Source organism: Chionomys nivalis, chromosome 2, assembly GCF_950005125.1.
Source record: "Chionomys nivalis chromosome 2, mChiNiv1.1, whole genome shotgun sequence".
In the NCBI taxonomy this organism is placed as follows: Eukaryota; Metazoa; Chordata; class Mammalia; order Rodentia; family Cricetidae; genus Chionomys; species Chionomys nivalis.
In genome coordinates this window covers 109,039,106-109,051,402 of record NC_080087.1, presented here as the reverse complement: position 1 = coordinate 109,051,402, position 12,297 = coordinate 109,039,106, and the positions used below count along the sequence as shown (strand labels likewise).

At 48.9% G+C, this 12,297-nt stretch overlaps 1 protein-coding gene across 2 annotated transcripts in view; it reads left to right on the top strand.

The window, feature by feature from the left end:
- The window catches only part of Inpp5d (inositol polyphosphate-5-phosphatase D), a 117,587-nt gene extending 105,766 nt beyond the window's left edge, over nt 1-11,821 (top strand). Inside the window, exons 21-27 of one of the 2 annotated variants that reach the window (XM_057762559.1) lie at nt 149-231; nt 1,102-1,189; nt 2,097-2,246; nt 3,206-3,302; nt 5,363-5,638; nt 8,751-9,345; nt 10,667-11,821. In XM_057762559.1, coding sequence (XP_057618542.1) covers nt 149-231; nt 1,102-1,189; nt 2,097-2,246; nt 3,206-3,302; nt 5,363-5,638; nt 8,751-9,345; nt 10,667-10,669 — 1,292 coding nt within the window. In that variant the 3' untranslated portion in view covers nt 10,670-11,821. The remainder of the gene's footprint in view (nt 1-148; nt 232-1,101; nt 1,190-2,096; nt 2,247-3,205; nt 3,303-5,362; nt 5,639-8,750; nt 9,346-10,666) is intronic. The other variant, XM_057762560.1, reaches the window with a different exon arrangement.
- Nucleotides 11,822-12,297: the final 476 nt, after the last annotated feature.

Genomic DNA, 12,297 nt, shown 5'->3' with positions numbered 1-12,297 from the left:
GGAACCTGATTCCTAAATGGTACTGAAGCCCTAGAGACTTCCAAAGAAAGAAACCATCTTCCGTCGTCCAAGGAAGGTGACCCTTGGAGTCTTTTCTGTCTGGTCCTTGCTCTGTGGTCGGCAAGCCCAGCTTCTGATCCTCCGACAGGTTTTGTTAAGAGTCAGGAAGGAGAAAACGAAGAGGGAAGCGAAGGAGAACTGGTGGTGCGGTTTGGAGAGACTCTTCCAAAGGTAATACCGGAAGAGAAGGTGCCTGGGGGGTGGGGCATAGCAATGGAGGCCAGTGTGCTGCCGTAGCAGCAGGCCCACCCACTGTGCAGCAGCTGCAGCAGGCCTGCCCAGATGGTAGCCATCCCAAACCAAGGCCAAAGAGGCCAGCGTAGAGACTTTGTTCTCAGGTGATTTAAGGCATACTTTTCAGCATGGATAAGCGACTTTAGTATTCCTAAGTGGTATTTCAGCCCCTAGTACGTCCATTTCCCCTTTGGCTCTTACTACCAACTTGGTGCTTGTAGTACCTGAGATTGAATCTAAGCCTTTGCACATGCCAGGCAAGCATTCTACCATTGTGCTATGTCCCTGATATCTCTGAAAATCTTTAGCTGTAGCAAGTTGGGGCAATGCTGGCATTCAGGAGTCTGTCACTCACCAAGCCACACCGTTAGCAAGCCACAGAATACTTCAAGCCCAAATGAAGGTCTTTGGCAAGGAAACACATTTCCCCAGATGGGGAGCAGTCCCCGTAGTACCCTCTTTATATGCAGCTGCAGACCTTGGAGGGGCTGGAGAGGAAGGATGGAACTGCAGGCTTCTTCCCTTGGCCCCTAGAATAAACAAAGAAGGGGAGGAAGAATGGAGACAATGAACAAGGGGCCTGGAAGCTCAACCCAGTTGGGGGTGGGGGAGAAAGTTATTCCCCACTTCCCTGAGCAATGGGCTCCACCTGCTCTCTCGGGCAGGGAAAGTCAAGACTTGAGTTTGGTTGAAAGAACATCTTCAGTTCCATCTTCTTGTGTATTCTAACATCGAGACTGGTGGGCCACACTCACCTGTCCCTACCTGTTCCCACCTGTGGACTCTAATCTGGTGCCTCCTCTGCAGCTAAAGCCTATTATCTCTGATCCTGAGTACCTACTGGACCAACACATCCTAATCAGCATTAAATCCTCTGACAGCGATGAATCCTATGGTAAGCATCCCAGGCCAGGGACCTTCCCTGCCCGTTAGCCTCAGCCTCTAAAGTGACTCAGTTATTAGTGGTAGTGACTAGTCTTCCAAGAAAGCCTGTCTGCTATTTCCCATCGTACCACTATGCTGCCTCTTACTCTGTCCCTTGGCTGCCGGAAGAACTTTTCCGAATGGGTTATCATCCCTGCTCCTTGTGACTTCTGGACACAGCCAGCAACCTCCCTCTTAGCCTTGCTGGATGAGCTGCAGACACTATACAATTTAATCTTGACAAGAGCTTCAGAGGCGGGTTCTATTCCCCGATGAGCAGACAGGTAAACTGTTTACTGTATGAGGCTCAAAGATCAGGTGACTTGCCAGATCACACGGTTGGTCATCATCTGAGCTGTGACGTGAACCTGAGTCTTCCTGGGCCACCATGCCTCTCTTGTGTCCCCAGCCAGCTCCTCAGACCTAGGTACAGAATAGCAGCCCCTCCCTGCTGCCAAGGCAGCTCACTACTCTGTCTCCCTCTCATTTCAGACTTTCCCTTGTATAGATGTTTTAGATTGACCTATATGCTCTTACCCGCTCATCTGATTTTCTTTATTTCTTGTGCTGTTGCAAACCTTGGGAAGTAAGCTTTCCCTACAGCAATCAGATTAGAATTTAATGCTGTTTCTTGGATGGATTTTCTAGGATCCAATTTTTCTTTTCACATTGATCTGTATAGAGCTCTTTCTCCTATGAGGCTTGAGACATTTGCCCCTTGTTGCTAAGGCATTGGTCGAAAGGGTTTGTCAGTTAATCCCTGCCTAGTCGACTGCTTCAAGGAATTGGCTCTCAGGGCTACAGCTACATCGCTTGACATGTTCCACGTCTGTCTCATGCCATGGTTTTCATGTTCATGTTTTCTCTCCTCTCCCCAGGTGAAGGCTGTATTGCCCTTCATCTGGAGACCACAGAGACTCAGCTTCCCATCTACACCCCTCTCACCCACCACGGGGAGATGACTGGCCACTTCCGGGGGGAGATTAAGCTGCAGACCTCACAGGGCAAGATGAGGGAGAAGCTCTATGGTAGGCCAGCCCCTTCCCAACCTTCCCAGGGGCCACTGCACTAGAGACAGGCATGTGCTTTTTCTCAGCAAGGCTATCAAGAGTTCTGTGATCCGCACCCTCAGAACAGAACATGGTTGGAAAGTCTCGAGGGTAGCGTGCTGGTGCACACGTCTTATCCCAACACTCGGGAGGCTGAGGCAGGAGGATCACGAGTTCAAGGCCAGCCTGGGTGACAGAGTGAGATGATGTCTTTGCCGAGAATGAAAATGGCATCTTATATATCTCTCACAGCAGCCCCGTGAGCTAAGTGTGGTCACTTTGACTTGGCAGATAGGGAAACTGAGGCATAGTTAGGCTAGGTGATTGGCAGAAGGTTACGAACTCAGGAAGTGGCTAAGACAGGGTTCACCCAGGGCCAAGCAGGAGTTGGTAGGCACAGTGGTTGCTTGCCTGTTATGGAAATAGAGTAGAACTCACAGCCCAGGAAAGTGGGGCTCCCCATGCCAGGGAAGGCCTCAGTGCACCAAGGGCCACTGCTTCTGTCCTTGTGACTCCCCTGTGCCAAGAGAGATCTTTTCTCTAGCAGGACAGTGGGTTGAAGAGATGGTGGTCATCACCTAGCCATCATATGCCAGATTCAGAAATAAAGTTGGGGGGTCCCTTTAAGTCCCATAAACAGATTAGCAGGGTGACCTAGTGGTGTTCATTTTATTCTAATCTGACAAGAAATGTCTGCTTTGTCCCTGGCTAAGCTAACAAGTTAGAAATATTTCATGAAGTAACAAGAGTCATAAGTACCTGTTCTCCTTCCGGGCCCATGGCAGACATCATTAACCAGTCACCAAGCATAAAGATTTTGAAGCCTAAAAACCTTGCTTGAAATCCCTCTGCCTGTATTTACTTTCCAGATTTGGTCTGCAAATGAATACCACTTTGCCTTGTCTAACCCATGTGGTGGCCTGAACCTTCTCTTCCAGATTTCGTGAAGACAGAGAGGGATGAGGCCAGTGGAATGAAGTGCCTGAAGAACCTCACCAGCCATGACCCTGTGAAGCAGTGGGAGCCTGCCGGCAGGTAGATAAAGCTTGCCAAGTCCTACTACCACCTGGCGGTTTATGTGAACCAAAGTCCGGGAGAGAGTAAAGTGGGACACAGGAAAGCCAAGGTCAGAGGAGAAGGGATGCTGTGGTCCAGTCACTCTCTGCTCACTTACTTCAATTCCTGAGTTCAAGTCCCCATCTTTGGGGAGATCGGCATGGCTGTGGTGCAAAGGCTTAGAGGCTCTTCCATGTTGGAACAGTTCAGTTCAAGTGTCCCTTAATAAATCAATGTAGCTAGAGAGATGGCTCAGAGGTTAAGAGCACTGATTGTTCTTCCAGAGGTCCTGAGTTCAATTCCTAGCAACCACATGGTGGCTCACAACCATCTGTAATGAGATCTGGTGCCTTCTTCTGGCCTGCAAGCATACATGCAGACAGAGGCTGGCGGATCTCTGTGAGTTCAAGGCCAGCCTGGTCTACAAGAGCTAGTTCCAGGACAAGCTCCAAAGCTACAGAGAAACCCTGTCTCGAAAAACCAAACCAAAACAAAACAAAACAAAAATCAATGTAAATATAGTATAGGCCATGACCTAGGTACACCATCAGACAGTGGAAGGATGTGGAGTCCAGGAAGAAGGAATTATAGATGACTAAATAATTCCGAGACAAAAACCTGGCCCCAGGGAAGGCCAGGAACACAAGTGGTCAAAGGTTCCCCATCTGTGACTTCCTAGTTTCATTTCTGTCACTGAGACACGTACCCTGATGAAAAGCAGCGAGAGGACCAAAGGGTTTATTTGACCTTCAAGCCCACATTACAGTACATTGTCATGGAGAAGTCAAGGCGGGAACTTAAAGTATTACAGTGATGGTCAAGAGCAGAGAGAGTAAATACACGCACCTTTGCTTGTTCCCAGCCTAGGAAATGACACTGTCCACAGTAGGCTGGGTTCCACATGAACAATGAAAACAAGTCCCCATAGACATACCCTTTAGCCAAACTGGTCTAGATAATTCCTTATTCAGACTCCTCCCAGGGGATTCTAGATTGTGTCAAGAGGACACTAAAACTAACCAACACAGAGAGATGTGGTGCCACATGCCTTTAATTTTTCAGCCCTCCAGAGGTAGAAGCATGCCTATCTCTGTGAGTTCAAGGCTAGCCTTTTTTACACAGTGAGTTCCAGGACAGAGCTGTGTTATGAGAACCTGTCTCAAGAGAAAAAAACAAAAACAAAAAAACAACCTACCAACATGGTGACTAACAGGAAAAACTAAATTGAGAATAACTTGGACGTTCTGGCCTCTATTATTAAAGGACAGCATTTCCTAATAACCAGAATCACCTCCATTTCCTAATGTGGTCTTGTTAGTCCTCCCTGAGATGGAGTCCGGCGCGGAGCATGGTATGGTGTGTGACCAGAAGGATAGCCTCAGCTAGGTCTGGCTATCTATTTTAAACCCAGTTTTGGCCGCTGCCTTTCTTAACTCCTCTAGCCTCGGCCTCCGTGACTGCACTTTCATCTTGTCATTCCGGTGCCTTACACAGGATGTGCAAACCCACATGGTCCATGTGAACTTTGTCCATGGACTTTGCCTTGAAAAATGTACCCTTGACTCTCCCCTCCCCTGAACACACACATACACACACACACACACACACACACACACACACAGCTCTGTCACGTTCTCATTCTTCTCTCCCCACATGCTCACTGGTCTTCGGAGAACCTTGCAACAGGCCAATCTCTCTCTCCCTGACCTCTGAGTCTCAGCCTGGACCATTGGCACTGCCCGAAGCGCTCGTCTTTCTTTTCCTTTCTTCTGCATTTCACCTCATTTTAATTCAAAGGCAACCCTGAGTAGCTCTTCTCCAACCACCTTCTGCCTGCTGGGTCTCAACCTTCCTGCTCGTCTCCCCCTGATCTCTTGTTTCTCTTCACTCCATCACATGCATGCATAAATGAGGGAATGAGTTAATGTGCCCCAGAAATGAAGGCACCAAGAGGCTGAAAAGCCAGGGAACATTTTCCTCAGGCTGGTGCGAACCGAGAAGGGAAGAGGCCTCAGATGTACCAACACATCTGCTTACAGGGTCCCTGCATGTGGTGTCTCCAGTCTCAATGAGATCATCAATCCAAACTACATTGGTGTGGGGCCTTTTGGACAACCCCTGCATGGGAAATCAAGCCTATCCCCAGACCAGCAACTCACAGCCTGGAGTTACGACCAGCCACCCAAGGACTCCTCCCTGGGGCCCGGGAGGGGAGAGGGTCCTCCCACTCCTCCCTCCCAGCCACCTCTGTCCCCAAAGAAGTTTTCATCCTCCACAGCAAACAGAGGCGTTTGCTCCAGGATGCAAGAGGCAAGGTTAGTCCTCTGAATTGTGTTTTCCTGCTCACAAGTGCCCCCTGGAGGCTCCCAAGGATAGCGGCCTGGAGAGGGCAGAGCTGTATGCAGTAGGTTCTGCCCCCTACTATGGCTTCTACTTGTCTAGACAATTGTCGCAACTTGATTTTAAACCCAGGGGTGGGGTGCCAAGAAGAACATCTTATAAAACTGCATTTACTATTGCTGAGCGGTGGTGATGGCGCACACCTTTAATCCCAGCACTCGGGAGGCAGAGGCAGGCAGATCTCTGTGAGTTCGAGGCCAGCCTGGTCTACAAGAACGAGTAGATACTCCCATGCCTTGGCTGTTGTCTTGAACTAGCTGAAAGGGATTGGGGGGCAGGGCGGGGCAAGTCCTTGAACTTAGCCAACTCTAAACGAGCCTCAGTATCCCTCCCTGGGGATGAGGACCAAGGTCTCCATCCAGTAGGTACTGAAATGCCCAGTTTGACAAAGGCAGTCTCTTTAGTAACCCTAGAGAAACAGCCGCAAAGAAAACAGAAGTTTGTGGTGTAATCCTCTAAGGTTCCCAAGGTAGAGGTCACTCTATGCTTCACACTGTGAACAGAGTTTGGTGAGAACATATTTCCTCCAACCCTGGGTGGCAGCATCCTTCAGGGCCCCATTGGATGAGGTTCTAAGCTCACCTCTCACCAAGGAAAGAATTAAAAGCAAAAAACCCTTGAAGGCCCCATACCTGCTGCTCCAAGTACCCAGCTCAGCCTGAATAAAGGCAGTGGGGTATCCCAGTACTTCAAGGTCCCCCCAGCACTCCTGCAAGGCTAGGGGACAATGGCCACCCATCCCAGGTAGACCCAGGCTTCCCCAGTTTTAGCACTTAAGTCCCATCTCCTGGGAAACACTCCTGGCAAAGGAGGCTGGCTGCTGTCCAAGGTCAAGGCTGTGTGATGAGAAAGACGCCTCTGCTGGGACCCTGGCCGACATCCAGAGTCTGCTTCATGAGAACAGACTGTCCCCGGGTTCTCAGTTACCTGGACTCAGGAGACTAAAACTCTTAACTCTAATCTGTTCTTCCTAACCTCCAGCTAAGGATGGCAGAAGTACCCTGCTGAAGGGAACACATTTTAAGCTCCATCTCATTGGCTCTGTCTCCTCTCCTGCCCCCTCAGTGTCTATAGCTGAATAATCAGGTGCCAAACCTTGTGGGGTTTTTCTTAGTACACACACACACACACACACACACACATTGTGTATAGGTGTTTTGCCCACTTCAGTCTACCACATGTAGTGCCTTCAGAAGCCAGAAGAGGACACTGACTATCCGAAAACTGCAGTTCCATGCAGTTGTAAGCCACTATGTAGATGCTGGGATTCGAACCTAGGTTCTCAACCACTGAGCTATCTCTCCAGCCCCTGGCCTGTGTTCTCACTTTCTACTCAGCATTCTGTTTCATCTGTGAGCAGGTTGCCCCTCCCCCACCTATCTGAAACCTACCCATAGTAGAGGTCTTACTTAGAGGGTCCGGGACTGGTTCAAAAGAGGGTTAGAGACAGGGATGGCTTTAGTCTTCTGTCAAGGTCTCAGCGTTTCTGGGTATGTAGTGATCTCTAGTTTTTCCAAAATGTAAAATGTGGGCTGCTGAGTTGGCTCAGAGGAGGGTAAGGTGCTTGCCACCAAGCCTGACAGCCTGAGTTTAGTCCTTGGGATGGAGTGGGAGAGGAGAGTTGTCCGCTATAAGCTGTCCTCTGACCTCCACACATGTGCCTGGCTTTCTCCTTTTTGTTTTTTGTTGTTGTTTTGGTTTGTTTTCTTTTTTTTCCTGTCTAAAACTCCAACCTGTGGAATGGTGCTGCCCACAATGATCAAGTTTTCCCCCATAATTATCAAGATAATCTCCTAGAGGCTGTCTCCCAGGTCCTTCTAGACATCATCAAGTTGACAACTGAGATTGTCACAGAAACCAGGCTTCCCAGAGCCTTTCCGAGAGAAAGCTTATGCCTCTGGGAAGAATACTAAGACTGTTCCCTGGGCCCAGGGTTTGTTTTGTGGGGCGCGGCAGCTCTGCTGTATCACAGCAGCGTCTCACACATGTGTGGTGGCTTCTTACATGTCACCCTTCTACAAAATATCTCCAGGGCCGGGCGGTGGTGGCGCACGCCTTTAATCCCAGCACTTGGGAGGCAGAGGCAGGTGAATCTCTGTGAGTTCGAGACCAGCCTGGTCTACAAGAGCTAGTTCCAGGACAGGCTCCAAAGCCACAGAGAAACCCTGTCTCGAAAAACAAAAACAAAACAAAAAAAAAAAAACAACAAAATATCTCCAGGGATAGCCCACTTGTTCACGGATGCCGGGGTTCAAATGGAATTAAGGATGCCTCTGAGAACATGGAAAAATTTGGAATATCATAGTACCATCCTCTCTCCCTGTCCCATCCCCCCCAACACACACACACACTTCTCTCCTCTCTCTCTCTCTCTCTCTCTCTCTCTCTCTCTCTCTCTCTCTCAGATAGGGTCTCTCTATTATGTAGCTCTGGATATGTTAGAACTCACCATGTAGACCAGGCTGGCCTCAAACTTACAGAGATCCGCCTGCCTCTGCCTCCCGAGTGCTGGGGTTAGAGTGCTGGGGTTAGAGACGTGTGTCACCGCCACACCCAGCTCCACCCATCTCTTGTTTATGTATAAATTTTAAAAAGTTGTCACCAGTTGTGGTGACACATGCAGGTAAAATATGCTGAAGAGGTGGAGGCAGAAGGACCATGAGGCTACCCTGGACTATACTTTTAGCCTAGCACAGTAGTACATGTCTGCAATCTCAATGTTTGGCAGATAAAGAAGCAGGTGGATCTCTGAGTTCTACATCAGCCAGGGATACATAGTGAGACTCTGTGAGTTTTGTGGGTTTTTCTTTTTTAATTAAGGTTAAGTTCAAGTAAAATTATTCCCTGGAAAATGAACAATTTTGTGGCATTTGGTATAGTTCATATTATACTATCACTACTATATTTGGTTCCAGAACATGTTTATATCCCCTAAATGAAAGCCCAGAGGCATGAAGCATCTACTTCCCAGGTCCTGACTGATCGTGTTTCCTCCCCATTCTCCTCTTCTCTTCCCCATGGTTCTAGATCTGGTGACCTGGGGAAAGTAGAGGCTCTGTTACAGGAAGACCTCCAGCTGACGAAGCCAGAGATGTTTGAGAACCCGCTGTACGGGTCCGTGAGTTCCTTCCCTAAGGTGGTGCCCAGGAAAGAGCAGGAGTCCCCCAAGATGCTGCGGAAGGAGCCCCCACCCTGTCCAGACCCAGGAATCTCATCACCCAGCATCCTGCTCCCCAAAGTTCAAGAGGTGGAGGGTGTCAAGGGGACAAGCAAACAGGTCCCCGTGCCTGTCTTTGGCCCCACGCCCCGGATGCGATCCTTTACCTGTTCCTCCTCTGCTGAGGGAAGAGTGCCCAGTGGGGACAAGAACCAAGGGAAGCCCAAGGCCTTAGCCAGTACCCAAGCCCCGGTGCCAGCCAAGAGGCCTATCAAGCCTTCCAGGTCTGAAATGAGCCAACAGACGACTCCCATCCCAGCTCCACGGCCACCCCTGCCAGTCAAGAGCCCTGCAGTCCTGCAGCTACAGCATTCCAAAGGCCGAGACTACCGCGACAACACGGAACTCCCCCACCATGGCAAGCACCGCCACGAGGAGGGGCTACTTGGCAGGACTGCCATGCAGGTGTGTTGAGCCATATATACATGTGTGCATACATGTGTCCATGTGTGTGTGTGTCCTGAGAAGTGCTCTATGAGAAAGGACCACCACCACCTCCCTGCAAATAATTCTTGAGAGGGACAGAGAAGGAGCTGTGAATAAACCCCTAGCCCTGGGTCATTTATATTTTAGTTTTATCATCCTTAATATATGCACTTAAAACATTCCTGGTATTTTAGAAACTTAAATATCTATCCCCTTCCAATAGAGTATATTTATTCTAGAACAAAACTAAAAACTGAATAAAAACACAGTTGAGCCGGGCGGTGGTGGCGCACGCCTTTAATCCCAGCACTCGGGAGGCAGAGGCAGGCGGATCTCTGTGAGTTCGAGGCCAGCCTGGTCTACAAGAGCTAGTCCCAGGAACCAAAAGCTACGGAGAAACCCTGTCTCGAAAAATCCAAAAAAAAAAAAAAAAAAAAACTACAGTTGAGACTGGACATGGTCGTACACCCCTATAATCCCAGCACCCTGAAAGTCTAAGGCAGGAGGATCGGGTGTCCAAGGTCAGCCTGGGCTATTTGGCAAGACACTATCTTAAGAAGAACGCATAGCAGCAGTCTGGAAGCAGAGGTTGTAGCTCAGGAGTAGCATACACATGAAGCCTCCCTGAAGCTTTCACCTGAATCCTCAGTACCACAGGAGAAATGAACAGACTCTACAACCAGAGTGCTGGCTGTTCTGTTATTGTATTATAATAATAATAATTGTTGTTGTTGTTTGAGACAGGATTTCTCTGTGTGTTCCTACCTGTCCTAGAACTTGCTGTGTAGACCTGGCTGGCCTTGAACAAGATCCACTTGCCTTGCCTCCTGAATGCCAGGATTAATGGCTTTTACCAACACACCTGGCCCATTATTGTATTTTATTGCAGTACTGAGGGCCAAGCTCAGGGTCTTAAACATTAGACAAACGCTGTACTGCAGCCCTGTGTCCATTTTAAATCCCAAGTCTCCACTGCCCAGCTCTATGCCTTTTTAATCTATCAAAAGAGGATAGTAATGGTATCTGCTGTATAGATTTATAGGGAGAAATAGATTATGCCATATGCTGTTACTTTATGTTATCATCTTTATAGTCATCACTCATGTTTCATGTATTATATATAACATGTATCTATTTCATATGTAGTCTATGCATATGGCATGTGAATTAGCATCCAAGACACTGAGGACAGTGTCCTAAGCATACTTTCATGTCAGCCTGATCTAGCTCACAGCACTAGGGGTCAAGTGTGGCCCGGAGATAGCAAGGCTCTGATAGCCCTTCTGTTCTCATCCTACAGTGAAGTCTTGGTGAGCTGCTGGTGATGGGAGCCTGGAGGATCAGCACAAAGCAGGTCAAAGCCTCTCTCAGGATGCCTCTCCCAGGACCTCCTGCCAACTCCTCTTGCCCAGCTTCGAGTCCAAGGCTGTGTATTTTTCAGGAAAGGGTCTCACTTTTCTGTGGTCCCAAGAGTGTGCTGGCTGCAACACTGGGCACAGATGCTGACGCTGGGTGGACAACACTTAACCGTATGGACAGCAGACAGCCGCACCTGGGTCTCAGAACTTGGACTCCAGGGCCTTTTTCCAGTTGCTGTTTTAAAGAAAGGAACTGAGACCCTCATCTGGGTGAAGATATAAATAATAATAATATTAATAATAATAATGGTCAGGTGCCATGTGCTATGTTAAGTGCTCTACGGACATTTGTCAGGCTGGCCTCCAGAGCCGAGGTTCCAGTCACCCTGAACCCTGGGCCCACACCCAAATGGTAGGTCCTGAGAAGTTTAAACAAAGCATTAAGAAAGCCAACCACCCCTAGAATGAGCCAGACTCCACTGCGGGGACCTGAAGAGTCTGCATAGCTAACTAAGGGTACAAGGAACCCGGCCCTGTCCATCTTCAGAGATGCAAGCTGCTTTAGCTAAGGCTGGGGTTCTGTTAATCACAGACCAGATCTGCCTGGTTTCTGTTAGTTTTTCAGTCTGCCAGAGTCAGAGCGCAGCTCCAACTCACCAATGAAGACATCCGGCCTCAACCTAAGCCAGCCATGTCAGACTCTTGCTGAGTCTTTGGCTCAATCCCCCCTCTGCCACTATAGGTAGGCAGCTACCACCATACCCTGGGTTGAGCCAAGCACACCCCTCCCCATACCCCCACAGCACGTCTGATGTACTGAGGAAGAATCTCTACCACTGTGCCCAGTGGCTGAGCTCTTCAGCCTGCTGTCAGGGAAAGTGAGCCTTGGTCCCAGGCTCTCCTAAACAGTTCAGCCTCTTCCCAAGTTGTGTGACTCTCCTTGGTTACATCAGAAGAATAGGTCAGTGATGTCTTTTCTTGTCTTGCTTTTTAATATATCAGGATTAATGTAAGAAACCAGATCCAGAGTGTGCAGAAAAGCAAGTATATCCCCTCCCTATGTTTCCCAGTCTGCGTGACCAATAAATTGTGCCTTTCTAACGAGGTTCTTGACTGTGTGGCATCTTCCTGATACCCAAGGCCACAATTCTTGCCTGTGCTGTAACTACTGCAGAGAGACTTTGAAGCAGGAGGAGGCAGTTGAGGGTTCCTGATGGCCAGAAAGATCGTATCCTCACCATGGAGACAGTCTGAAGTTGGACGTGGACACGAATGAGGGTAGACATTAGAACTGCTTTCATACACATAGCTGCAGTCACCCAACTTCCACAAGTGTCCTCTGACACTGACTGACCACCAGCCCACAAGTTCTTCCCAACTGTTACCAGTGTTGATTATTTCAGGGACAAAAGGCCCATTCAAACCATCCCTAGGACTTGGATCCACAGATTAGGGAATAGCCTCTGGCCAGGGAACCAGAATGGATACTACTTGGTACCACTTGCAAGGTGCCATGGCCCATGTCACCATCCCTTTCATCTTGAGATATTCAGCATCTCTCCTGCTCACAGAC